Source organism: Rhipicephalus sanguineus, chromosome 3 (assembly GCF_013339695.2).
Source record: "Rhipicephalus sanguineus isolate Rsan-2018 chromosome 3, BIME_Rsan_1.4, whole genome shotgun sequence".
NCBI lineage: Eukaryota > Metazoa > Arthropoda > Arachnida > Ixodida > Ixodidae > Rhipicephalus > Rhipicephalus sanguineus.
The window spans coordinates 205,753,221-205,781,082 of NC_051178.1; the positions used below are offsets into that span (position 1 = coordinate 205,753,221).

The following is a 27,862-nucleotide window of genomic DNA, read 5'->3' on the forward strand; positions in this document are numbered from 1 at the left end:
ATATGCCTTCTAGCTTTATTTTTATCTCGTGTACGACTCCCGATCCGATCGCCTCGCTCACACACGCTCCGACTGCTCGCCACGCAACGGATATGACGTTGGTGCGCCGACGTTCCGCTCCTTCGACACTTGAGAGGCAGCGGGGCTCCTGTGTATCGGTTTGTGGCGAAACGCGCGCGACAGTAGCTAGCCCTGCGCAGCTAGCATAAAGAGAGTAAGGGTGTTCGGTAAGACGGGAAAGGGGGGCGAGGTCTTCCGTAGCGGAAGTCTTGTGGCCGACGGTGACGCTATAGGGCTTTCGCTCGCCCGCTTATTATTACGGCGCGTAGAGAAAGGAGGTCCAAGGTTGCCACCGCGCGTACAAAGGCAGCCAGGGGCGAAAAGTAATAAAGATTAAAAACACAAATCAAAGGTGGCGAGAGCCTCGACGTAAAAATGAAAGAAAAACGAGGAGGATTACACGAGCGGCAGCGCATCGCGTGTACGAAAGGGAAAGCCCGCCGAATCACCACTGCAGTCCGCCAAGTGTCAGCGTGCGCGTAACGCAGGTTGTGCTGCGAGATCAGGTATCGGAGTGGTCACTCGAGGCTCCAACCGGCGCGCGGACCGAACGCTTCATCTTCACCGGCTCACGCTTGCTGTGGACTGTCTCTTGCTTCCGTGGGTGCTCTCGTGAATCGAACAGCAGGAGTCATGCCGTACATGCTGGAGAACGACGTATTCGGAGAAGAGAAGAACTGGGCCCAGGTGACGCCGGAACAGATTCGCGAGCTGCGTCAGCACTTTCTCGACACCTGGAACGAGGAAGATGGTGAGTGCACGCCGGTTCGAAGCGCTGCTGTCTATTGAACAGGTGCACATCGTGTGCACCATCCGTCCGAAACGTTTGCAGACGTCGTCGGTAGGTGCTGTAACTTTAAACGCTAAATACGTTATGCACTTGAAGAGAAAGAAAATTCACTGGCAAGTAATTTCTCGTAGATACTAAAAGAATGCCTTGATGAATTCTGCCGGCGTTAAATATTTCGTTATTGATAATTTGCAATTCAAATTAATATAATAACTATATCAGACCAGTAGTGTTAATTGATACAACATAATGGAAAAATCCACCCACTACTTGACCACCCACTGGGTATGAGCTAGCATACTGAGGTCAAAAACAACTGTGGGATTGCATGCTGCTTGACGTTTCGATGGTTCAAGTCGCGCTGCACCTTGTCATTTACCAGTGCCCATGTGGAATTCAAGTCCACGCATAAAGATAATCCCAACGTGATCCGTGTTCGCTAAGGAGGGGTGGTACATCGACGTCTTGAATAAATAGATTGTATAAACAGCGAGCGAACAACCATAAACAACCATAATTGAGAGAGAAAGTTAGAGAGAGAGATAACAGACATTGTACAACGCGTAACTGTAATGCCAGCTTCTATACACCTTGTTGGTGTGCAGAAAATATTCTGAAAAAATATGTTTCATATAGTCTAGAGACTCTGAACGTTAGCGTTTTAAAACGTCGGCTACATCAGGGGGAAATGTAACGCTGGTGGTGAGGACGTAAAGAACAGATGATGTAGAAGCGCAGGATTCAGACTTCGTATGCATAGAACGAAGTTTTATAATCTTTCGAACTACATTTGAGGAGCAGTTTGGCTTGGCGATGACAGCTTTCCCACTGCAGAAACAAGCCGTAGCTGGTCTCCCGTGAGACCCCGCTGTTGTCGTAGCTGTTGTAAGTCATATTGATAGCCACGACGATTGTATCCTCCCGACCATATTCTGCCGAAACCTATCCGCTAGATTTTGCCGGAAGGTTCTACACTGTGGTACGTGTCAGATATTGAAGACACGGGCAATACGATGGAGATTCATTTTTCCTCATAGCGCGTTATCCTGTATGACTGCATGGCGCAGTGCACGCTGAATAATTAATTACCTCGTATTCGTGGCGAATCGCCCTTGGAAGACTCTTTTTTATCTCTTTCAAAACAATTATATGGCCCCTGAATACTCGTCTTGGTGACTTAAACAGCGCCATGAACGGAGAATGAGGTTACTTACTGCGCTCAAAACAAGTAAGTCATCATGAACGTACTCGAACGTGAAGTCGGGAAGCATGCCTTTGACACTTGGCTTACCGCCATGTAACGCACATATTCAAGTGACACTTTTCCCGCAGCTACAAGAATAATCCGACTTGCCTCTTCTTGTGCGGCGTCCTTCGTTATGCCTTCCTTTGGCTTTCTTTTTCTCTGACACACGTTGAATGCTGTCAAAGATAAAGTGTGTGCACAACTGTGAAACTTTTTTTCTTGCTGTAAAGAAATGGTGCAACTATGCAATCGCAAGACATTTGAGTGAGTCGGATTTCGTGCCGTAGAGGATAGAAGTAAATACAGTTGATCAAATAACACTTCGTATTATAAAGATGAAGTTGTAGTTCGCAACAGGCGTGTTCAAATATTTAGCAAACGGAGCACTTTCCACCTTCGTTTTCATTGAATTGATTGCTGCTCATGGGACACAATACTGCGAGACATTGGAACCCTATTGGGCTCGCTATACCAGCAACTGCGTGCAACTATATTTTCGAGCAAGTGAAACAGGTTCCAGCTGTTTTAGCCAACATACTCCTTTCAGACGTGCAATGAGTTAGTACTGGGGAGTGCGTCGTACCTTGAGTCTTTTGCCTACTTTTCCGGCGCGATTTGTTGTCCTTACCTCACGCTCAACAGCCTCCTCGCGCTCTTTGAGTACTACTACCTCTTGGCACACAAAACGTTGTAAGAACGTGCCATCCAACTACGACTGGGAGCAAATATATCCATCGGGCTGAAGTTATCGCAACCGAAAAAACAAAGTTTCTAGCCTTCTACATAGAGTCGTAACGGATTCATCAATGTGGACCCATTATAATCTACAAACACAGGCTTGCGTAGGTTCCTGCATTAGAAAGGGGGCAGGCACCGTATTCCAACGCCTCATAAAATCTTCATAAGAGACGCCATCATGTTACATCGGTTGTTCAATAGATTGTCTTACGAAGGATGAGGCACTGTTATGATATGTGTACCTTGGATGTGCCATCTGACTGTGTGTGTGAGAGAGAGAGATACTTTATTAATGAAATAAAGAAAAGCCGTAAGGTCCTTCGCCCGACCTTTGGCGTGGCTTTATAAAGTCCAGAAGGCCGTGATCTGAGGCGGCAAGGCGCTCTTGCCTCAGAACCATAGGCATGCGCACGGGGGGGAGGGGGGGGGGGGAATGGTGGTTTTGGGGGAGCCCCCCCCCCCCCCCTGTAGGGGAACCCCGCGCACGCCTATGCTGAGAACTGCTGATTTGCATGTAGCCTACCATGCTGAAAGCGTTCCAATTCTCCTAAACTGTAGTGCTGAAGCCGATCAGAAATAAAATAACCGTATGATTTGCGACAAATAAAAAGGCACATCCTTTCTCTTTAGAATATCCTAATATCAGCTTTTTTTTTTTTTTGAGGTGGACGATAGGGACGTTTTCGCCTTGTTTTCGGGCTAAGATCTGATAATTGAAACGTATTTAGACAAGAGATGAGGAATGAGTTAAAGATACCGCTCGCTCAGTCTGGTACACATGTTTATGTGTACTGACACACTTGATGCTTATCTCCACGCCTGGCAGCGCGAACGGCTAAGCGATATTTGAGGACGAAGAATGACACAGAACAAAGCTTTTCACGCGTAATTGTGGCTAAGAAAAATTACTTTGAAAGATCCAAGAGATCCTGCATTGTTTGCCTATCTCTGCGACGGGGATATAGATGGAAATTTTTATAGTTGCGCAATTTCTCGCCATAACGTTGAGGATTTTATACAGCGATGAAGGGACTCACGTAGCGCTCACAAAAAAAAAAAAACGCCAGGCCTGCGCTGAAATCGCAGCACAGTCACAGCGAAAGCTCGAAGAGCGGCGTTTCTAGAGCCCGTTGTAAGCTCTCTTGGCGCTACAATAGAAGTACACTAGAATGGTACCCACTACGCCATAAATCACAATTTTTGTGAAGTTGGGAAGCACCTACTGAAACATTATTCGTCATTCTGCGGAGAAGCGAGGCACCAGCTACACGTCTCTAAGGCATTATGTGCACTTTGTTGACGCGACGACTGATGACGATGAAGAATAATGGCTCATGCGCTTATGGGCTTCCTTGGCAACCAATACAAGTGCACTTGCGAGGAACCCATTACGCTATAAATCATTGTAATTTTACTGAGACCCCGAGGAAATGGATCATGCGCTTATGGGCTTCCTTGGCAACCAATACAAGTGCACTTGCGAGGAACCCACTACGCTATAAATCATTGCAATTTTACTGAGACCCCGAGGAAATGGATCATGCGCTTACGGGCTTCCTTGGCAACCAATACAAGTGCACTTGCGAGGAACCCACTACGCTATAAGTCATTGCAATTTTACTGAGACCCCGAGGAAATTGATCATGCGCTTACGGGCTTCCTTGGCAACCAATACAAGTGCACTTGCGAGGAACCCACTACGCTATAAATCATTGTAGTTTTTGAGAAGTAGGGCAGCAGTCACTGTGCCATTTTTCGTCATTCTACGGAGAGCCGTGGTACCTGCTAAACACATGTAAGGCATTATGCGCACTTTGTTGATGCTGTGCCTGATGACGACGAAGCATTATGGCAGAGCCGTTTGTAATGGGTTGGAAGCATTCAACAACCTACTCGTTGCGCAATTCGCATTGTGTGACGCCTGGTTACAGAATTCGCGTTGTGCGACGCTTGGTGCTTATTTTACTCTTCTACCATGCTATATTGCATATGCTAATGTGGTTCCTTCCCGACATGAAGCCTGTATAGGACCTTCTTGCAAAGCAGCTTCAAGCAACGGCATGGCTCAAAGGTTGCATACTGGGCTCCCACGCAGAGGGCCCAGGTTCGAACCTCGTTCCATCCTGCAATTTTTTTCTTATTTAGTTTTTTTTTCTTATTTCGAGCGATAGTGGTTACGGACACCGGCGGCGGCGGCGGCGGACAACTACGGCGCCAAAAACGGCCGGTGAAATGATCTCATAACAGCTTTCTCTGTAAAAGGACGAAGAAGAAGCACACGAGTTCAGGCGCTGACTCTCAACTGCGTTTTATTTGCGAAATACAAGAAGGGAGAAACCAGGCCGTAATCGAAAATTCTAAGGCTCTCTTACACTATCGCTAAGACTATCGAAGGCGAAAGCCTTGGGTGCAGATGCATTAAGACTGAAACTTCACGTCAGAATCCAACGAGCTGTTCAGCTCGTCGCGCCTCATTCTGTGCTTGTCGTGCCTCCCCTGTCATTCGATACTTATTCGGCCTACCACATGTACAATCCGCTAGGCCCCGGCTCAGCGTCTACCCCAGCGCCCTTTCTGCGTTACTTCATAGCCGTCAGTAAGCAAAGTCACACGAATGCCGCAATTTTTTTTATACTCTCCGAGGAGCCGGCGCCGCTCCGCGGAACCTTCCCATGACATCGCTGCGCCAGGGGAACGTCGTCTTTGTCTTCTTCATTTTCTCGGTTTCCCTGTTTCGCAAAGACGACAAGCGCGCGCAGCTCGCGCGTTCACTTTAGCTTTATATGCAAGATTTTGAGTCAACGCCGGCTTTTCGCTCAAGACCATTTTCTCTTGAGACATATAAGGCTTTTTACCTCCACATTAGATTATTCCGGTCAGGAAAAAATGCTCTGCGCACCACGCGGCTAATCTTACGCCACCGCACGTGCTGATAAAAAATTGATACTCTGTGTCACATAGCCGGATTGATGGCCGACTGATGCAAGATCCCCTTTTTGCTTCCAATGCGGAAGGCTTCAAATATGTCTCGAGCATGCCGTACTCTGTGCTTCGATGGTATCACGTTATCACTGAAATCTAATGACACTCACATTCTCCGCAATGAGTACGTTTAAATGCTTGGTTTAAGCTAGCAATCGTTTATGCTCGCTCAGCTTCACGTTTACGCGCCTTCCGGATTGGCCTACATACGTTCGTCCACATTAAAGCGGCATCCGGTATACTATACCGACTTCACCTTCTACAAACTGTGACGTATTTCTTACGCTGCAGGCATTTCTGGAAACATTCTTTGTCGTACGATAAAGAAAGAACATAAAAAAAACTAAGCCATTTCAGCACTCCTGGCATCTCAGGCATCCCCTCGCAATGTACATTCACATGGGTTACCAAGATGAACGGGCGTGCGGGGCCTGCAAAGACCCAAGGTCGGCAAAATGTTCCGAGAAAGCGTTCCTTGTACAAGCACTACGTGCGCAGAACGCATGTTTAAACGCCACGAGATGTCACTTAAAGCGCGGACTCGCCGTCCGGCGGGAGGCGTCTCCCGCCGGACGGCACGCATTAGTGTCTGCAGTGTGTGCGGATGCGAGTGCAGAGACGTTTCGGGTCAGGGAGAGCGGAGCGACAGCCGCTCATGTACGTGGCACTCTCAAATAGGGACAAGGTTGACGAAACGTCGCCGCGATGGCTCCGCTTTTCTTTGTCTTTCTTTTCGCGTTTCCGTATGAGCGGGAGTCGACCGTTCGCAAAGACATACGGACATACCTGTTCAAGCCTGTGGGACTGTTTGCGAGTCGCCGCATTTGCCCGCTTTGTTGAACATGACGCTTCACGGACTTCCTACATAGCCTGCGACAGCAGCGCCTGAGAGACAGAAGAAAGAAAGAAATCACTAGGTGTCCGCGTACGCGGGCAGTGATTCACTTAGACCCGTTGAAGTGGCCAGACCTTGGCTGAGTGCTCGTAGCTGGGGCGTGAAATCTTGCTGCGGCCTTCCATTACTAAACAATACCCCAAGGTGCTCCACGGACCGTGCTTACGTGCCGCACACTCTGGAGGCTTGCGAAAAACATGTCATCGCCCTGCTCACGCGTGTGCAACTTTTTAAACACTGCGATGATTGCCCTGCCGACCTTAAGTTAAATGCAATTTCGCTGCAGTTGTAGAATTTCAAGGCCTAGTTCTGCTCTACTGACGCATTTAACAAAGGACATATTCCATTACACTAGTATGCTGGCAAGAAAGTATGCTTTCTTTTTTTACTTTTATACCTACTCCTGCGTACGCTTATTTCTATCGCCATGATACGCCGCACATCGCTGCCTTTGAAACAAAGGTGAACGGTCACTTACACAACGTCTCCTTACAGATTATTACGTGGGAGTTAACAACGAGCTTTAGTGAAAATAATTATACTCTGGCGCCTTAAACACTATGCGATAGTTAATATTCCAATGAATCCAGTGATTTTTTTTCCTCTGAGCAATCGCTAAAGGCGCCATGTATCTTTACACATTAAAAATTGCTTATCGAATTTCTTCCTTATGCAAACCGTTGCAACATCTGTTCTGAGCAACAAGCCACATTGGCTTGTTGCTCAGAACAGATATAATAAAAATGGAAGGCAACTGCTTAAAGGAAAACTCGTCGTATTACATCGCACTAAGTGCGTAGGCTAGGCCCTCTTGAAGTTGTCAATGTTCAAGTTGTCGCCTTGCCTGACCCTTGAAAGGCTTGAAATATTATATCGCGTATTGAAAGAGTGGACTGTGGAACCAGCCTTCGTCCGGTGCTACTTTCAAACGCGCGCGCAAATTTAGTAAGGCGTTAATTTACACAGCCTTGACTACGGACATTCCACCATACCTCTAGCATTCAAAGTAATCCGAATGCACGAATCTTACTGCTCACCACCACTGTTTCTGATTAACCATCCGTTCTCACTTATGCAATCTTCGCTATCACCAATGACACGCACCTGTTACCATTCCGACTGGCTACGTTGGCATCTTCAGTTATTCGTTATCGCCCGTGCCCAATATTTCTTTGCCAATCGATCAAGTTTACATGTTCCTGTGGGAATGGAGGCCCTTCTGTGACATAAATTGAGCGAGAGAGTTTTATTTCCAGTGATTAATATGAGAATGATTGTCGTTCAAATGATAATAATAATAATTGTTGAGGTTAAATGTCCTAAAACCACGATATGATTGAGGGACGCCGTAGTGGCGGGCTCCGGAAATTTCGACCATCTGGGTTTCTTTAGCGTGCACCTAAATATAAGTATACGGGCCTTACTAATCATCCTTACTAATCGTGCACGAAAGCGGTCGGTATTAATTGACGTCAGCACGTGTGCGCATGAGTGTAAATCAACAAAAATAAAGTTAGCAGCACGTTTCTAAAAATCAGTAGTTGTCGCGCATTTTAGGAAAATGCACCAATTATCGTTCAACAAAGCCAGCACTTATATTGTCCTCACGCACGGTGTGAGAAAAATTTCTCTTACACTGTGCACTAACGGAAGCATAGCATGTACCATGGTGCATGACTGACACGGTAATAGTCTAATGAAGATTAACTCAATATTAATGAATGCCACCCTTTGTATCTCGCCTCGTTCCTCCTTTTGTGCTTGTTGCCTTTGAGTTTACAATTATGCAACCAGAAGATTAACTTGATTTAGCTCATCATTGCTGTCAGCAGTATTTTGGCACGTGCTAGTGTTAGGGTGGCCTAGTAAAATTTGGCTGCATACACAACTTCACTACCCGTGTTGGTATCACGCCGCGCGTATACGTATAGGCCATAACTGTAGAACCCCCGTGCAGGATGGAACTCTTTCCAACTGTGAACTCCATCTTCTGGATACTGGCCCATCGTGCTTCTCCGACCTTGCACACGAGGAAAAAAGTCTATCGCAGCTCTCGAACAAGGACAAACGTTCAAGTGGGGAGCATTCCTTCTTCCTTTCCCACGTATAAACAGGTCGTCGGAGCAGCCGTGGTAACATTGCATCATTTTTACGTCCCATCGATTTCCAGGAACGCGTGTTTTTGCCGCGCACTACAAGCCCCCTAGCGAACAGTTCAGCGACGCATGTGCGCGAATGGCAGTACATTTGATTGTCACGTTAATTGCTTTGAGGGCGGAAGCCTTAGATGCCTCATCAATTACGAAAATTGACCGTCGGCGGCGTCAATACGAGTGATGCAAAAAATTATCGCGTGATGATCTCACCATGTGACGTCATAATGACATCACAGATCGCCAATATATGTGACGTCATAACATGTCATCGTCGCTAGGTCAAAGGTGGGCCGATCACGGTGACAGTGCAAAGCCAGGTGAGATGCACAAAGCTTGCAATGGCTCCGATCCTATAGGGGCAGTGCAAAACCACGTGAGGTACAGAAATCTTTCGGAGGGGAACGACGGAGGATCAATACATCAACCGATAAGAAAAAGAAGTTGGCTTTCGCCTTCGAGTCGTCTGAGGCGAATGCACGACGGACCCTGTGAGTTTTGTTAATCGCCTTGATAACGGGGCTGATAGCGCCGACGCAACCAAATACGAAGAGCCGTGTACCAAACTTGAATATAACTCAGATAAACGCCTGCAAAGCACTGTGATTAAGGTTCTCACATTTAGAGAAAACGATAAAGAGAGAAGCTAGCGATAAGTTCTCACCGAGCGCCTGACATCTCACATATCCCTCGTGTAGTTCCACACACTTAGAGGTTATTTTTTGACCGTAACTTTCTCACTTTCCAAGTCTTTCGGTTGGCAACCTCTGGCAACGTGGAAGGTCTAGATGTTCACAGTTATATAGACGAGGCTGAATCACATATGCTCGTCAAACGCAGTTTATTTTGTAACCATTTTCTTGTGCATAAATACACAGATGTAGTGCAACAGGGTGGCTACTTGGGCTGGTTGGTACTGCATTCTAAAAGGAATATACGCTTTTTGTGCGCAAAACGTTTCAGAAAAGAAGACAGAAAGGACAGAGCGCACACTTACAACCAGTTTATTGCTCAGATGGCGCGAAAATATATATGCTCATGAGGGCGAGGAGATCACACACAGAGAAAGGGAAAGTGATGGCGCACGTGCAAAAACATCTTATTCACATCTTGAAATCATATTCAACTAAGAATATACTCGTATTCATTCTCCGACAAGTTGATAGACGGGACGCTTACACACTCAGTTCCTGCCTTGCGAATCAAAAAAGCTTTGTGAATTTCACGTGCCCTCTTGTCCCTACATCTTGCCATTACCTGGCAGTCATCAAACATGGGGGTGCACCCATGTGTGTGATGTCCTCGCCCTCATGAGCATATATATTTTCGCGCCATCTGAGCAATAAACTGGTTGTAAGTGTGCGCTCTGTCCTTTCTGTCTTCTTTTCTGAAACGTTTTGCGCACAAAAAGCGTATATTCCTTTTAGAACACAGATGTGTTCAGTGTGTGTGTGTGTGTGTGTGTGTGTGTGTGTGTGTGTGTGTGTGTGTGTGTGTGTGTGTGTGTGTGTGTGTGTGTGTTGTGTGTGTGTGTGTGTGTGTGTGTGTGTGTGTGTGTGTGTGTGTGTGTGTGTGTGTGTGTGTGTGTGTGTGTGTGTGTGTGTGTGTGTGTGTGTGTGTGTGTGTGTGTTTTGTATAAGCATTCGTTACGAGGATACGTCAGTGGTTCATGAGTCCGGTTACAACGTACAGACGACGGCTTCATATATCTGCGGTCTGGGCGATGTATGTACATACTAATATGTTGACTGCCGTCTATCAGCTCCAGTAGATATGGCTGACTCATTCTTGCGATTAGTGGCGATTAGTGGCCCGTTCAGCTGAATGCTTGAACCCACATTGTTGCTTCAGTTCGTGCGACTAAATGTTGTTGTCGTTCACGTCCGTGTGCATTTTCTCCTCGGCTTGTTCGCAGATGTGTACTACGACGAAGACGTGAAGAAGATAAAGGAAAGCGATGATTTCTGTCGGAAGATAATCGCCCACGTGCGGCTCGACATGGACTTGGCCCACAAGGTCGCTGCGTACCATCTCCGCTGGAGACGTTATGTCAAGATTCAAGGTACTGCTATCGCAAAGCTTGGTGTGTGCGCACCTGACGTGCTACTGTTTCTTTCTTTCTTTCTTTCTTTCTTTCTTTCTTTCTTTCTTTCTTTCGCATTGCGCAATGCTCCATCCTAATTGTTTCCTTCCTGCATGCCGGAAAGTGGGCCTTCATCCACGTGCTTAGCAGCGCTACACTTCAGTTGCTACAGGCAACAACGACGGTCATGCGTTCATATCCAGGCAACAATAATATGGCAGCGCGAAATGACAAGACACTTCGATTAAATATCAGATTGCCGTATGAGAAACGGTTGATCACCGATAAGCCCACGATCGATAAAGTATCAAATATTGGAAAACAGCATACAGCTACGCACATGCCCCACGCACCTTAGAGGGCCGCATTTATGTACATTCGCCGGCGCCGGGTTTTTGGCGTACAGTGCTGCCACCGCCAACGTAATCTCTAACTCACAAGAAGCTTCGCTTGAAAAGGGTATTGTACATGGTTTTTCGCGTTTAGTACTTTCCTCGTAGTCGTGTCTTAGGTGGTGCTCATTTCAATTCATGGCAGTGTCCGAGGTATCTATTTGCATGCGCGTATCCACGTCACATGCGTTGCAATAACGGAGAGCACACCTTGGAACAGCACACGGGGCTATACTGCGTCAGAGCTGAACGACGAACGCACGTAGAACGGCCTTGCATGTGCCCGCCGTCTCGTCTGCTCCTTCTACGGAGCACGTGGCTCGAGATTACATTTAATAGAAGTGACCTTGAAGGGGGAAAGTAAGGCCCCGAACGGTTAAAATCTGACGCGGTTAAGCGCAGCATCGCCAAGCAGTCATTTTTATTCCGCAATGCACTAGTACATTGAAGGCAAGAGTCTCGTTTTCTATTTTTCATTTCGTGGTGATTGATATCAGGAAACGTTACTTCGCCATTTTTTCCCCTCGCATGATGGAAGGAAATTATCCTGCATCGGAGATCGCTAGCGTTGTTAAAGCACCGGCTGAAGCAAACGCACGCTCGCCTTCAAGGCTGTGGCCCCCACTGAGTTCACTGTGCTTGGCCAAGACCACTGAAGGACAACCTGTCGGGCCGATCGATAATATCGCTCAGATTGTTTATGCCGTGATTCAGACTGAGAAAAGCGATATACATCGCAAGGAACCCACGTTTAGCGCAGACCTCCAACTTGAAGACCAACAGCCAGACGGTGCTTGATCTCTCTGCAAGATTATGCCGAGCTGTTACTGAGTTTTGTTACGCCTTCCGTGACGGCGTCAAGCAGAAAGCACAAGTGTACATTTAATCAAGGTTTCGCTCAAATCGATAAAAAATATCCACCATAAACAGAGGTCAACACAGTCTGCAAAGATTACGGTGACACGGGGAACGCAAGTTGCGCAGCCTTGGGATCACATTATTCCGAGTGGGTTATGTCGCTAAACACGCACATTGATGCTCGAAAAGTGATTGACACGGTTAACCGTAGCATCACCGAGTACTGATACTGCGTTTAAAAAGTAAGGTGATTCAGGTTAGCTCAAATATTCAGGTTGGATTAAATAATAATGTTGTTCATTCGTGTATCACCCCTCTTTGTTATTGGTTATGCTCTTATATAAGCGCTCACAATGAGGCTTTAAGTCTAACGCCCTCAAGCAAAACGCATATCCCGCTAAAAATTGCAAATACAGATAGGCGTTATTGAATAATTAAGACAAGCAAATCTCCACAAGAACACGTAATTAAGATAGAAAATTGGGCGAATTGGATTACGTTCATGATTAACAGCGCGAAAGGACGCGGACCGCTTTCAAATGAACTTGAAGCCACGTTCAAGTCAGACCTACCGTCATAAAATATACCGTCATGCAGCAAACACGTACAGTCGTGAGCAATATGAGAGGGAACACCGAAGTCGTGTTTAATCAGCGATTATACATGTACTGTACCAATATGTATGTATTTGCAAGAGATAACTTTCCACTTGAGCATTTAGCGTTATGAACACTTTCGCGCTTGGCAACTGCGTTTAGCCACTATGACTTTTATAAGGTATATCTCAGTGTTTCTTTTGTGTCGGGTGGGTAAAGGACGTGGCTGCGTATGAAGCGTTTGATAATTAAGCACATATATACTTCATAACCGACGATGAGCCACGATAAAAACGATTCGTTCTTGCAGATATCAAGGAAGAGTCCATACCAAAGGAGTATTTTGAGCAGAACGCAATCTACCCTTACGGCAAAGACAAGCTCGGATGTCACGTGTGTGAGTATCCACAAAACTGTGTTCAACCTTATTTTCACCTCTTCGTTACACTACGCAGATTTCATATCCAAGTTTATTAACAAAACACCGATAATTCGTAACTTCACCATGGATGGCAGAATGTGCTTTTTACAGCTTGTCACCTGAGCCTTTTGAATAGGGCATCTGAAATCATTTTTTTGAATATTTTGCCATTTCTTCAAGGCAGTGCTGCCTTGAGGAAGACAAGACCACTTGTCGTAACGTTTGCTGCAGCGACACTCCACGTTCGAGGATTTTTCATGTCTTCAAGCTTTCGTCTTCCCTTGAACACCTGCCTTAGATGTTTATACTGCGGTTTATGGCGCTTTCGAGTATGATATCCGTTTGACTGAGCACCGTTTTAGTATACCTTGCTTTTTCTTATCCCACCAGTGGTGCTGCGATGCAAGAACTACACGAAGGGCCAAGCTGACGTGCTTGAGGTGAAGCGGGTGTTCCTGTTTTTCCTGGAAAAGCTGTACAACGAATACGGAGCCAAGAAGGTCACCATGGTGTTCGACTGCAGTGGAGCGGGCCTCAGCAACATGGTACGCAGGTTTTGTTCCCTACCTACCTCGTTGGCGTTGTTAACAAAGGACAGCGACTGGCACTAACTTTCACTTTGCCAATGAAGGACGACAAATGTTACAAGCTCGCGCGCTGAGGTGCCACTTTCTTTATGACAGCTTGTGAACAACGCCTAGCTTAGCAAAGGCTGGGTCGCGACGTGAACGGTTATACCTTTAACATCACAGTCCATCAACTACAAACGTGCTGCGCTGCATATCACGCAACACAACGCGAACTTCCCTATAGTCTCGCGCATACCGTACGAATACCGCCACTGTCATGCTTAGCACTCGTCCTGTCATGTCATGCCGTGTCATGTCTTGCTTGGAAGCTTTCACCTCGGTAACACACCAACATATGATTTGATTTAGCGAAAGGGGCTCCACATATTCGGAGTATATCGCGAAAGTTGGAGTGACGAAACCCTGATGCACCTTGGGAAATGACCGTAGTCAGGGGACACCGACATACAGGGACACCGTGACGAAGGTTAGTGCGGAGCGGAGCGCGAAAAGCACATTTAATTGCACGTGTTTAACCTATATTTATTTTAAGCATACGTTGCTCGATCTCTCGCGCGCCGCAAGCACTTACATACTTACACACTTACATATGCAAAGTAGTTTCGAATACGGCAAGTGTTCCTGCAGAAATAGTAGGTCCCCCCCCCCCTAAAAAAAAACGAAGGATTAACGGACGGAAATTCTTCTCTCTTAGTTTGCTGACATTAAGAAAGAGAACTTACAGCATTTTTCTATGCATCTGCACCAGCAGTCCCGTCCATACAGAAATTATTAGGCATCAATATTTTTGCGATGAGTGGCCAAGCATTTTTTACGCTTTTACTACGGGAACACCGTAACTGCTTCTGGAGTGACTCATTAGCTATAGCAGGAAAAGGTTAAATAACAGACGCGAAAATCTTTGGTTACCTAATTCCAGTGTACTTAATGGCTAGGTTAGCCATAAAAATCTCTCATTCTGTGCAATATACTCGACAAATAAGTCACTGGCGTGTCCGATAAAAATTAACTCAGATGACATTGAGAGAGAGATAAACATTTTAATGAAGCTGGAGATGTTTGCCTGGCTGTTCGCCTGACATGCTACTCCAGGTGCTGGGTGACGATTATGATATGTACAGTGATAACCACATAACTGTGCGCTACGTGCCAGAAAGCGCTGTTGAATTTCTTGCGGGCCACGAGTCTGAACGAAACTTTGTAAACTTGTGAGATGACATTGAAGCGTATATGCATCTTATGGCAGATCCTAATCGGTGTTCAAAGACAATTATACATCCGGCCCCGGAGGCATTTCAGGTGAAGGAGACAACAACCCGCGTTGAAGCGTGCATCTGATATCTTAAGTTACAAGGGCATCTCAACATGCAGAAACCAAAACGCGAGAAAACAAGACTCATGATAAACCGAAAGAATAAGCAACCAAATTAAAATTTATAGCAGTATATCGCTCAATTTCTGCTTTACCATTCGAGTTCTGCTTGAAATTATTTCTGCGGCGATTTAAATTTAGGCTGAACAACGCTGAAGCTTGCACGAGGGGCATCTTGTCCTTCTGCGGCTCTCACAACTTTAATTTTCTCGTCAAGCGTGGAGGCGTAACCTTCGCGCATCACAATGGCGCGCCTTTGTACGTGGACGCGGTAGTCAGTTGGCCTTCGGAGCAACCATTGATTGCCAAGGCTTTGGAAGACTCGCTCTCTTCTGCATCGATAACTCCGTGTGACAGGCGCTGAAAGAGACCGAGGAAACCTCACCGCCATTGCATCTTTACATTTCCGCGTTTTGTGAGGCCAGAGAAAGCAAGCCTTTGTGTATGAGGAACACCATTGTTACGCCCCTCCACGGTGGTCTAGAGGTTATGGCGCTCGACTGCTGACCCGAAGGTCGCGGGATCGAATCCCGGCCGCGGCGGCTGCATTTTCGATGGAGGCGAAAATGTTTGAAGTCCGTGTACTTAGATTTAGGTGCACGTTAAAGGACCCCAGGTGGCCGAAATTTCCGGAGCCCTCCACTTCGGCGTCTCTCATAGTCATATCGTGGTTTTGGGACGTTAAACCCCAGATATTAAACCCCACAAAGAAGGTTAGACCGGTTATACTCAAGCTGCTTGATCACAGAGACAAAAACAGATTGCTTAAAAACTGCTTCAAATTAAAAGGCTCTAACTTTGCCATCAGCGAAGACTTCTCAAGTCGAGTTCGTGATGTAAGAAGGAAATTATGGAACTGTGCAAAGAAATTCAAACATGCGGGAGATAAAGTCATAATGAGCTACGACAAACTACGCATAAACGAAGAACTGTTTGTTTGGGACACCGAAAAAGATGACATCGCTCCTGCGCTACCTAACTATAGTACCGAGGACGGGTCAAAAAACAGCCAAGACGATGCACGGACCTTGCGCCCGCGCCGTCAAAATACGAATCAGAAATAACGTTTTTAAACATCAATGCGCGTAGCATTCTAAACAAAAAAGACTGCCTGGAAGATCTGCTCATTTCGCTTGAACCACAATTCGTAGCTATCACCGAATCATGGCTATCCCCTGATATCTTAGATGTGGAAGTAACTCCCCCAAACTATGCGATTCTGCGCAAAGATAGAGAGACACGTGGGGGTGGAGTTGCGTTACTAATAAGCAAAAAATTAAGTTTTACGCAACTACCCGATGTTGAAGGAGTAGAGGCAATATTCTGCAAGCTTTTACTCAGTTGCTATTCAATAATTGTCGGTTGTGTCTATCGAAGTCCCGCTGCTGACACTGACACCATGCTTTCGTTGTACAAATACATGCATAATCATCTTCGACAGAGCCGAGTAATCCTTCTTGGGGATTTCAATCTACCTGATATCAACTGGTTAACAATGGCGCATCATTCCGCCCCTTCAGATGTTATTTTCGATATTATGTTAGATTTCAACTTACACCAAGCAGTTCATGCGCCAACTCGCTATCATGGGTTTGGTGGGAACATACTAGATCTGATTTTCCTGAGCGGTCACTTCCCCCCAGAAGAAATAAAAATAGAGGTAACAGACGGAATATCCGACCACAAGATGGTGATGTGTAGTATACCAGTCAATAACAAAGGCTCCAATTCGGTCGTGAAATCCTTTCCCGACTTTCGCAATGCTGACGATACTAGCATTATCGACCACCTTTCACACGAACTATACTCCTTCAACGAAATTTCCTGCCAGGCCTCAACTGATATTGAAATATTATGGCATATGTTCAAAGATATTGTCTCACATTGCATTCACAAGTTCGTACCCTTAAAAGCGAAAAAGATAAAGAGACACAACCCTTGGATAACGCGTGACGTCATTCACGCAAAACGGAAAGTGAAGCGGCTAAGAAAATCACTTAAGAAAAAATTTACTATGTCAACAAAAAACAACTTTGATGATGCCATGACTAGTCTGAAAGCAACTCTAAAGGCCGCAAGAGAAAACTTCTTTACTCACAAACTGAATAACTTCATAAAAACATCACCTACAAAATTCTGGAACTACCTCAACCCTAAGTCATCCGATGAAAACACAGCTTCCCCGAGCGAAAGCCTAGCTACTGCGAACGCTCTTAATAATTATTTTCGATCAGTCTTCACACACGATAATGGCAGTATGCCTCATGCGGATGCATGTGCTAAGAAACATATAGAACCTCTTACAATCACTGAGTCAGGTATCCTCAATCTTCTGCTTAATTTAGATGCCAAGAAAGGCTCTGGACCTGATAATATCCCTAACGCATTTCTGAAGTACGCAGAATGGGTCGAAATACGCAGAATGGGTCGCAAAGTATTTATGTTTAATCTTTGACAAATCGCTGTCAACTGGTAGGCTTCCAAAAGAATGGAAGACCGCTCGAATCACTCCTGTACACAAATCAGGAAACAAGTATGATGCAGCTAATTTCAGGCCTATTTCAATAACATGCGCAGCATCCAAAATATTTGAACACATTATTCTCAAACACATAACATCGTTCCTTGACGCTGAATCTATCCTAACACCCTTCCAACATGGCTTTCGCCGTGGACTGTCTACGGTGACACAACTTCTGGAACTTGTTCACGACCTGTCCCTGGGCATCGATTCCAGAAAACAAATTGACCTTATACTACTAGATTTTTCAAAGGCCTTCGACCGAGTGACTCATCAGAAACTAATTTATAAGCTTAAGTTAACGCTAGGTGACGGCCCCATAATTAATTGGATAACAGATTACTTAAGAGATCGTTTACAGTTTGTTGAAATTGACGGCCAGTCGTCTGATGCTGCCCAAGTGATATCCGGTGTTCCACAGGGTTGTGTTTTGGCTCCGGTTCTTTTTTTAATCTTCATCAACGACCTACCAGCTAATATACATGTCAAAATCAGACTGTTTGCAGATGACTGCATTATTTATAATGTAATTAACACACATGAAGATCATCTAGCCCTTGATTGCGCTTTACAAACAGTAATGAAATGGTGCTCCGACTGGCAAATGACATTTAAATGCAAAAAAATCAACCCTACTCATAATATCGAGGAAAAAGAACAAATTGTTATTCCCGTACAAAATTAATAACACGGAATTAAGCGCCATCACTGAACATAAATACCTTGGATTAACGATAACTGAGGACCTTAGATGGAGTAGTCATATAGGCCACATAACAGCGACCGCGCTCAAACGACTCTTTTTCATCCGACGCCGCCTTCGATTAGCTCCCATAGATACCAAACTGTTGGCTTATAATGCATTTGTAAGACCGATACTAGAGTACGCAAACATCGTATGGTTTTCTTTTACTAAACAAGACATCGCTAAACTTGAAGGCGTACAAAGAAAGGCAATAAGGTTCATTTTTAACAAGTATGGCCCACATGAATCACCAACGGCGTTAATGGAAACTGCTGGTATCGATACTCTTCAGCGCCGAGCCAGAATAGCTAGACTGAAATTTATGTACTTACTTACGCATAACAAAGTAAATATTGATGCCACAAACTTCATCACAAGCTTACAAACACGCCCTACAAGACATAACCATACGCAGATGCTCACTGAATACACCTCCCATACCGCCTGTTTCAAAAATTCATTTTTTCCATTGACCATAAGAGAATGGAATAACCTTTCCCTACATATCATAGAAAGCACATCACCAACACAGTTCTTAACTGCACTTGAAAGCGAACCTTGAACCCTGTTAGATAGTTCTGTCTTTCCACCCTCCTATTGATGTATGAAACTGCACCTGTCACCTGTTTCTTTTTTTTTTCTTAATGCATTTTCTGCTCTTATTTTTTTTTTTCCAATACCTGAAGCCCCACAGGATGCATTTGTCGCCTCGCGCTAAAGCTCTACTATGTTAAAATGCTTACACCATGGTCTCAAAATGTTTTTCTTTTTTTTTTCCATGTTTCTTTTTTTTCCTTCCCTTGACTATGGTCTTATTATGCGAGCCTATTTTCTTCATATGCACATACCACTAATCGCTCTTGTGTTGCACTTTCTTTGTAATTATTTGTTGTTTCCATTGTATCACAATTTGTGTTATTTTGTATTCAACTACTGTATATGCCCTCCTGCTATGATCCCTTTGGAATTGGCAGTATTTACAAATAAGTAAATAAATAAATAAATAAATAAATAAATAAATAAATAAATAAATAAATATTATTATAAACACCAGTGTTACGGTTATAGGTTCCTGAAAGGTTACAATAAGAATATTTAAACCTAGCTGTGTGCGTGTGTAGGCTAACCTTGGAAGATATTGCCACGCGTTTTATTGCTTTATTTTGATGTGCTCGGGTTTCACCCGTAAAAACTGTTAGCAACGCTGGGCGCAGACCGCGCCGCGATCTTTTAGAAGCTTCGCTATTGTTTCAGATCATTCTCTTAAGATTACGCGCAGGGCACGAATAGTAAAGTGTATTCGAGAGATTACGTGAGTAGCAGCGATAAGGCTGCTTCATGTCACATGTATAAACGCCGACGCACCTCACCGCAGGTGAGATTACCGATGGCCGACACTCTATTCGCCGCTATCAGCCTTCAGCGAGAATCGATCCTAACTTGGCCTTTTATTTCCCGGGCGCAAGTTCGCCCAAATAAACAGTTGCGTATTTGCCAGTGTTGCTGCAGCCTTCTTCACCATCGCAATCACGTGATAATATAAACATAGCAGCCATTTGTCCAATTCAAACCCCTAGAATTTTGTGGTTTCTTTCTCTCCCATCTGTTTTCTTTTCCTTGTGCGCACAATATTGACCCCTACAATTATAGAATCCTTTAAGAAAAGAACAATGAGCTTCATATACTGTACGCGACATTCGTGCAGGTTGCTTCAAAGTGCATTTACTTGATGCCTAGCGTTCTACTCTAACGACTTGCGCTGACACGCATGTCTTGTCAATTAATCAACATTTCATAGGCTGTTCTCTGTATACGAAAATCAATCAAATAATGCAGTGCACTTCTCCTAAATCAACTGCTATTGCTGATAAACCGGATTTGACGAACATGCTATAAGTACACCGGCTGCGATAGGTTTCGAGGCGCGTCGAAAGTGCTTCATTAATTGCCTATTTTAATTTATGATTCATATAATTTTCCCTGAAGTACCAAGACTCGTGTATGTCATATACGAAGATGCAGCAAGCCTATAAGTTGTTTTACAAATTTATTGTGTTTAATATATATGAAGATTTGTAGACAATATATCTTGTACTTCAAGGACAAACAAATTAGGCTTATGGTTTGTGTTGGTACACCAAGCTTATACAGGTAACGCGTGAAGAACAGAATGACATATTTGAGCAAGATTGGTACAAGCGGCAATGACCTGATAGCCCAGTCACACGTTTATTTCACTCATACATTATTTTGCTTTTTTTTTTTATTGCGACCGTTTTTCACCAGATTGTCAGTGTCATCGATTTGCCACTCGGTCCAGGTCGGGCGTACTGCATTTGAATTTGAAATAACTTTATCTGTGATTCTGTCGTGGTGAAACAAAATTTTTTCACGACTATGATCGGATCGGCCAGTCTTGCCGCTGATATCTCGCTTGCCTTGTCTTTCGTTTCAGGATATCGACTTCACCAAATTTATCTTCAACGTGTTTCTCAAGAGGTACCCGCTGGGACTTGGTAAGTGATTCTCAGGCTTTGAATGCATGATTGAGCATGTATAAACCTCCCGAGAGTTTTCGCGAGAAATATCGCATCAATTGTTAAAGTACCAGTATATTTCACAATTCCAGACTGCCCTTAACGGTCGCAGATTTTATTTTTGATTTACAACAAGGAGGCATACGGGACACCCGCCGCGTTCTGAGAAAATGTGCACATAGTGCTTTATTCTCTCGGGCTGAGCTTGCGACCTTTCACGCAAGTTCTCAGAACGCGGAATTCAGGAAAAAGGCAAAGAGAAGGTCCTACTTTTTCTTTGACGTACTTCGTTTGTTCTTTTTCTTTTGTTACGTACTTCGCATATGTACCTCTATGAGACCAAGAAGAGCGTTCTGCACACTCCTACGCAAACTGCATGCATCGAGGAATTTCTTTCAGTGCTTTCGCCCCCCCCTAAAAAAATGTTTTTGTAGCTACTATGTCCCTTGGTGGCAACTTAACGTATATTGTAACTGAGCAGTGCTATCCACGAAAATGAGAACCGTGGCTCTTGAAAGTAAAATACGGTACCGCGGTGACAGATGCCACTTTTAATTGAAGCAAAATTAAGCACACTGGTATACGTTCATGATGGTGAAGCGCTGGAAAAAACGGATACTTTTGAAGACAAGGCGCTACTAGCAACTGAAAGTTTTATTTAGAAACAACGCCTCCATATAGATAAAATAAATGTACATCATCGTTAAAAACTGCTAAAATGAAAATAAGTGTCTTTGTTTCCTCTGTGCGAGTGCATGCGTGGCTTTTATCTCCTGGTTGTTTGTTTCTTTTGTGATCACGTGGTTATTTATTCTTTTTAACGATGACGTACATTTATTTTATGTATATTGGGACGTTGTTTCTAAATAAAACTTTCAGTTGCTAGTAGCGCCTTGTCCTGTGTTCTTCAAGAGTATCCGTTTTCTCTAGCGCTTCGCCATAATGACAAAGCACACTGATGTTCCTTGAGCTTGTCATGCGCTAAGAAAGAACACGAGCCTGGCTGCTTTTCAGGACTGAACGCGGCAGCTTTTGTTTATGGAACAATTTAACTGCTATGGCTTCCAGCATGTAAGATGACGTGTTCGCGACCTTCTTCACTCCGTCAAGTGCGGCCCCTTCCCGCTTTCACCCGTTCGCTCCTTCCTAGGCTCAGTTGGTGGAACACGTTGGCGCAGCTTTGACGTATATAACCGGTCGAAGTGCTTCGTTTACCGCTGCTGTTAAACTAATTTCTTTAGCAGAGGATCAGCACCGCCGACGCCCAAATGCTGTTGCGCTATAGTTTCGCATTAGGAAGTATAGCAATCGTTGACGGCTTTTTTAGTATAAATCTCTGTTCCTTATTTTGCCTCATATGACGAGAGAGAAAAAAAATGCACTGCTATGCAATGAAAAAGACGCTGCTGGGATTCGCACTCGCTTCTTGCCGGCGTTCCACCCTAGTCGTTACCTCTCTCTCAATAACAAGGGCGCGAACCAAGAGAAACTACGATTATTGTGTTTGTAGCGATTCCGTTCTCAATGTTGAAAGCGAGTGCGGCACACCCAGGCTGATGACTAAATAATTCTGTTTCTTTCGTTCCTGCTTGTTTGCTGATTTATTCCTACCTTACTTACTTACTTTAACAGATGTATCGCAGGAATGGGCACATGCACAGAAAAATAAATATCTGCAAAGAAGGCAAATATAAAAGAAAAAAATTGACAACCACCCGTTTGTAGCACAAAGCCACATGGAAATCCTTTCTTGCTGAGAAGTACGTTTGCGTTTGCTCGTGGCTTTGTGCTTGCACAAAAGGGTGGTTGTCAATGTTCCGGATGGATGGATGGATGCTATGAGCGTCCCCTTTGTAACGGGGCGGTGACATGTCTGCCACCAGGCTCGAAAAAAAAAAAAACTTTTTGTTTCATGTTGGCCTAATACCTTATCTACATTGATTAAATCTATGTTATTATACCAAAAAAAATACAAATTCACGGTCTATCTCTCTGCCTCTTAAGGCAGAATGACCTTATTATTCCCCCATTATTTATTTTTGTTCTTTATCTCTACTTTTCTGCCACCAATACTCTAACCGTCTCTTACTTATTTCTATCGCGGACATGTTCAGCTTTCCATTGTTGTCCCTAAAACCCAAGGCTTCATGTAGACTCGTGCCCACACGTATACCTGGGTGAATATCGCCACATTCAATCAGTACATGTTCCATCGTTTCCTTAGTTCCCCCGCAGCATGTACATTGTTCTTCTTCGTTACTGAATCTCGCTTTATAACTACGCGTTCTAAGGCAGCCCGACCTTGCTTCAAACAGTAAAGCGCTTCCCCTTGAATAGTAAGCAAAGGCTTCCCGCCACCTTGCGGGATTCTGCAGAACTGATTTGCAGCAGGTAAATATGCAAGAAACAAGTAAACAATAAAGTGTAAGGTACGTAAAAAAAAACAGATATATAAAACAACGAGATGAAATAAACAAACGGTGTCGGAAAAATTAGCACGCGAAAAAGTATTTTTGTTTCGTGCAACAATCTGATCCAATAAAAAAATTCTTCTCTCTCTTTAGGCTACGTCCTCGTCTACGACATGCCCTGGTTGTTTAATGGTGAGTGTTCATATCGTACGCGCTGTTATCCTTCCCGCCCAGTACAACGAGAGCGCACTAATGCGTGAGTCTTAGGAACCTAATATAGGAGCTCATGAGCTGTTGGTCCATTCAGTCGGAGTTAATACTGTAGACCCGACATGTGAACATAGTCGATTCAACATAATCGGCTTGCAACATTTTGCCATCTACTTTATTCACAGCCGCCTGGAAGATCATCAAGGGCTGGATGATGCCCGAGGCCGCAGCGCGAGTCAAGATGGTCGGCAAGGAGGAGATCAAAGAGTACATTGACCCCAAGGAGCTCCCAGTACACATGGGCGGAACGGTCAGTAACAATTGGTGCATGCGCTTGGACGGCATAGTGCAATACGAGCGCTCTTCACTTTCTTGTGTCGTTCAGTCTTGGATTCGGCATTCTCATCATCCTTGTGATAAATAAGTTATCGTTGCTTGGTGCCAATAGCTTTCATTTGTGCACATGATTATTTTTCCTGTGCTTTGGAGGAACGGACTCACCTTGAAAAGCCCGGCATAAGTAAAAAATTGCGAATGATCCTACGTACTGTGAAAATCGATGCTATGCAAAGCAGTCTAATTTATGTTTAGTTTTGTGCTAAAAATGCTTACTAATATCGCGCTGTAGTGTACAACGCCTCTTGGTTTCAGTCAAGCTGCTGACGGCAGCTTTTAGCCCAGAAGGACGTTTCTAGTCTGTACTAGAAGAATAATAAAGTTGAAGTTGAAGTCTGCAAGAGGCCGCAATGCCGCTTTATTTGACATTGAACCAAGCGTTGTACGAGGCGGACTCGCGTCTTTTGTAAGCCGAGTAGCTGTATGCGTGACGGTTGCGTACCTGGAGCGACAGGCAAACCTAAGAGACGACAGGCAAGCCTGATTTCTCGAACAGACAAACACTGCTACCATGGTCAAAAGTAAGAAGACGCCGACCAAAAACTTAAAAAATAACAATGACGTTTCGGCTCCCGTACGGCGGCCTTGTTCACAAAATCTGTGAACGATTTTGTGAACAAGGCCCCCGTACGGGAGCCGAAACGTTCTTTGTTATTTTTTAAGTTTTTGGTCGGCGCCTTCTTACTTTTGACCATGATTGTTCCCGACCAGACGAGTTTTCGTCGAACTCTTGATTTCAAACACTGCTACCGTCAGTCCGCGGTTTGTCCATTTGCGCTAGGAATTTCGCAAGTTGACTTTAGAGGTGGCTTTCCGCTAAGGTAGGGCACAATGCCTGGTCACACAGTGTGCAAAGTGACCGAGACGAAAAGGAGAGCCGCTGTTGTGGTCGCAGGCTCGACGTTGCCGTACGAAGCATGCAATCCGGAAGTTCTACGGGGAACGCATTTAATGCCGCCCACTAGCGATGAAAGGCTCGTGTTCAGGCGTTTTGAGCGATTCATGAATAAGGGAATAAGAATTGCCCGTGCCGCTTATAGAGCGGGCATGTTCATGTATTCCTGCAGGACACCTACGAGTACAGCTACGTGCCCGGAAAGCCGCTCGGGGAGCGAGTCTCTTCTTGAAGGATGCCCCGACGACATTTTACCTGTCCCACCGGAGACTCCTGATGGCGGGAGTTTGCCGGAGGCCGTACACGAGATGAAGACGGCGGCCACTGAGAGCTTGTTTTCGAGCTGCTACTCTCACGAGATTCGATTTCAAAGAACGCTTTCGCTAGTGCTCTGCTGAACAAAAAAGAAAGATAAAAGGCGGCCCATTTGTGTGATGTATTATTGAAACTGCTCAAACGAAAACACACTGTACAGAAAGGTCGCCGCAGAAGGGAAGTGGAGAGCTGCTGAACACTATAAGGAAATGCTTTCTGTTTTTCTGTCTTGAAATTATAAATTTAACAACCACACATATTCTGGCGTTTTATTTCTGGGAATCTTTCCGTGTAACGAAATGTAGAAAACATTCCCTCCTTAAGTGGTAGGGCAATGCTCCCTTAGAAAAGAAAATTATACTAGGATCGTGTGTACCTTTTACCGAAATGAAGCAGCCGTCCTGTGATCATCTTCTCTTTCCATAAAGGTTATTTGCTCTGTACAGTCTTTCGTATGATCAATTGCTGAAACTTTTCGCCGGTTCACTCTCAAGCATTGAATCTTAGATGCTTTCTCTTTGTTTTTTTCCTGTGTAAATGTTTACGTGGGCTTTGTGAAGCGCGAGACGAACGGAAAGTTCTCCTTTCGTTACCGACTTTTCTTACGTTTCGTGAAATGTCGTGAAATATCAAAATATGTTACCACGGAGCACTACACGTGCAACGCTCAACGCTGTGATAAAGAGTGTGGACTGCCATCCGGACAAAAAGAAACAAGAAACACTACTTCTTGATTCTTCCTTATTTTTTTTTATTTTTTGTACGAATTTATAAGATGCAAATTATGCGTACTGCTGATTTTCCTATCGTCAATTGCGAGTACCGTACGAAAACACTAAAGACAAATAAAGAAGCATTGTTTCTTTTCTAATCTCTTAAACGTATGTTTTCCTATTAGAAAAGCAAAAATAAACTCGTTGCTTGTATGATCCAACTGAAGCAGCTTGTACAGTCTAGCCCATTATATTGGGTCAAGGCGACGTCAAACAAAAGTGGCTTGACTGATCTTTGAAAAGTGGCAGGATTACATGTAAACAATCTTTAGACCTTTTCAGAATTCGATGCACTGGTGGGTTGTCTTGAAGTCCAGCTTTGCGCTGGAGCACTCTTCCAGAAGGAAAATCTTTCGTACAGGCATTTTTTTCCTTACACGAACCACACTTGTTTTGCGATTGGAAATTTTAATTGAGCTAGAGACATTCACCATATCAAAGGTGCTGGTGTGCTCCTGAAATTTACATGAATTGTGATTGTGTACAAAAGATATATTTTTATATCAGAAAATAAAAACTGTTCATACACATTTCTTGTAGCTGGCTCGTGTCGATGCCTCGGTTATTTGAAACCACACAGCAAATCAGAGGCATAGCCAGAAATATTTTGCAAGGGAGGGGGGGGGGTTGAATCATACTTAATGTATGTGCATGTACGGGCTTGCGTTTGTATGTGTGCGCGCATATATGCAAGCGCAAAATTGAAAATTTTCGCAGAGGGGAGGTCGATTTTCAATTTTCCATGTGAACCCCCTCTCCGCTACGTCAATGCAGCAAATGTCCGTGACTTGTGGGGCACGGCAGCTCACAACTCTTCAACGTAAAGCCGAGTTTTTGAGAGCAAATAACCTACCACGTCCAAAAAAAAAATGTGCGCAAATCTAAGACAAGGCCATCTCTGACCGGCACGCATGAAATAAAAGCACAGATAACTTACGGACAGATGGTTATGCACTAGTGTAAGTAGCAGCGATGTGTAAAATATAAAACAGCTTACAGAGGGTTGTCCCCGAAGTTCGGGTTTTACATAACGTGCCCTTTTAGTTTTGTTCGTTTGTTCATTTTGTTCTTCATGCGATGCAACCATGCTACAGATGTGAAATCATTATCATCATGTCACATACAGTAAATAATGAATTCCGGCGTCGAGAGTGCTCGTTCTCCGCTGATGTCTGTCGTGTCTGACGACGCTGCACAAAAAAAATTAATTAAAGAAGTAAACAGGAAGAGCAAGAGGTGAAACGAGATAGCAGAAATATAGTGTGTCACCTGTCATAATAACGTCACGACATTTTCGGGTGAGAGTCCCACGAGGCCATATTACTCGCCCAATAAAACAACTGCTGCGTTAGTGCCTCGCGGCGGGCTCCCGTTGCGCCATCAGTACAGCCATCACCCACATCTGTCTCTTGCCTCGAACAGGAAGAGCGATTCTGTCATTTCCAGCTGGCAACGGCAGCCGTTTACGTCATAGCAGACCAAGACCCAATGGATAGCCTGACCTCAAATGACAGGCATTAGTCGTTGCCTTCTTGCGTGACGAACTCGCTCGAATATGCAATGGAGTAAAAAGGCTACGCAAAGACAATTGGATGCTGCGCCTGCGAAGAGAACAGCAGATTCCCATGGTTTTAATAGGGCGTCCTTGGGTTACAAGGGTGCGGGGCACGAGTTCGCTGAAGACATCTGAAGTAAAGGTGGCAACCGACGTATGGAAGCACAATGTGTGGATAGGTTTAATGGACATGAATAAAGCGACAAACGAACTGAGAGTCGGGCGAGTTGGTACCGATTCATCATTCAACATGCAACACTAGACCAAGGCGAAGAAGAGACCAAAACAACACGAGCGGAAACTCTCAACCGGTTTATTACAAACAAGA

At 44.6% G+C, this 27,862-nt stretch overlaps 1 protein-coding gene across 1 annotated transcript; it reads left to right on the top strand.

Moving 5' to 3' along the window:
• The first annotated feature begins 552 nt into the window (after positions 1–552).
• Positions 553–25,966, top strand: LOC119388148 (motile sperm domain-containing protein 2). The gene is made up of 8 exons (XM_037655798.2): positions 553–811; positions 10,780–10,926; positions 13,104–13,190; positions 13,605–13,759; positions 20,898–20,958; positions 23,544–23,582; positions 23,786–23,910; positions 25,064–25,966. The coding sequence occupies exons 1-8, from the start codon at positions 694–696 to the stop codon at positions 25,121–25,123; spliced, it is 792 nt and encodes a 263-aa protein (XP_037511726.1). The 5' UTR covers positions 553–693; the 3' UTR covers positions 25,124–25,966.
• The last annotated feature ends 1,896 nt before the right edge of the window (positions 25,967–27,862 follow it).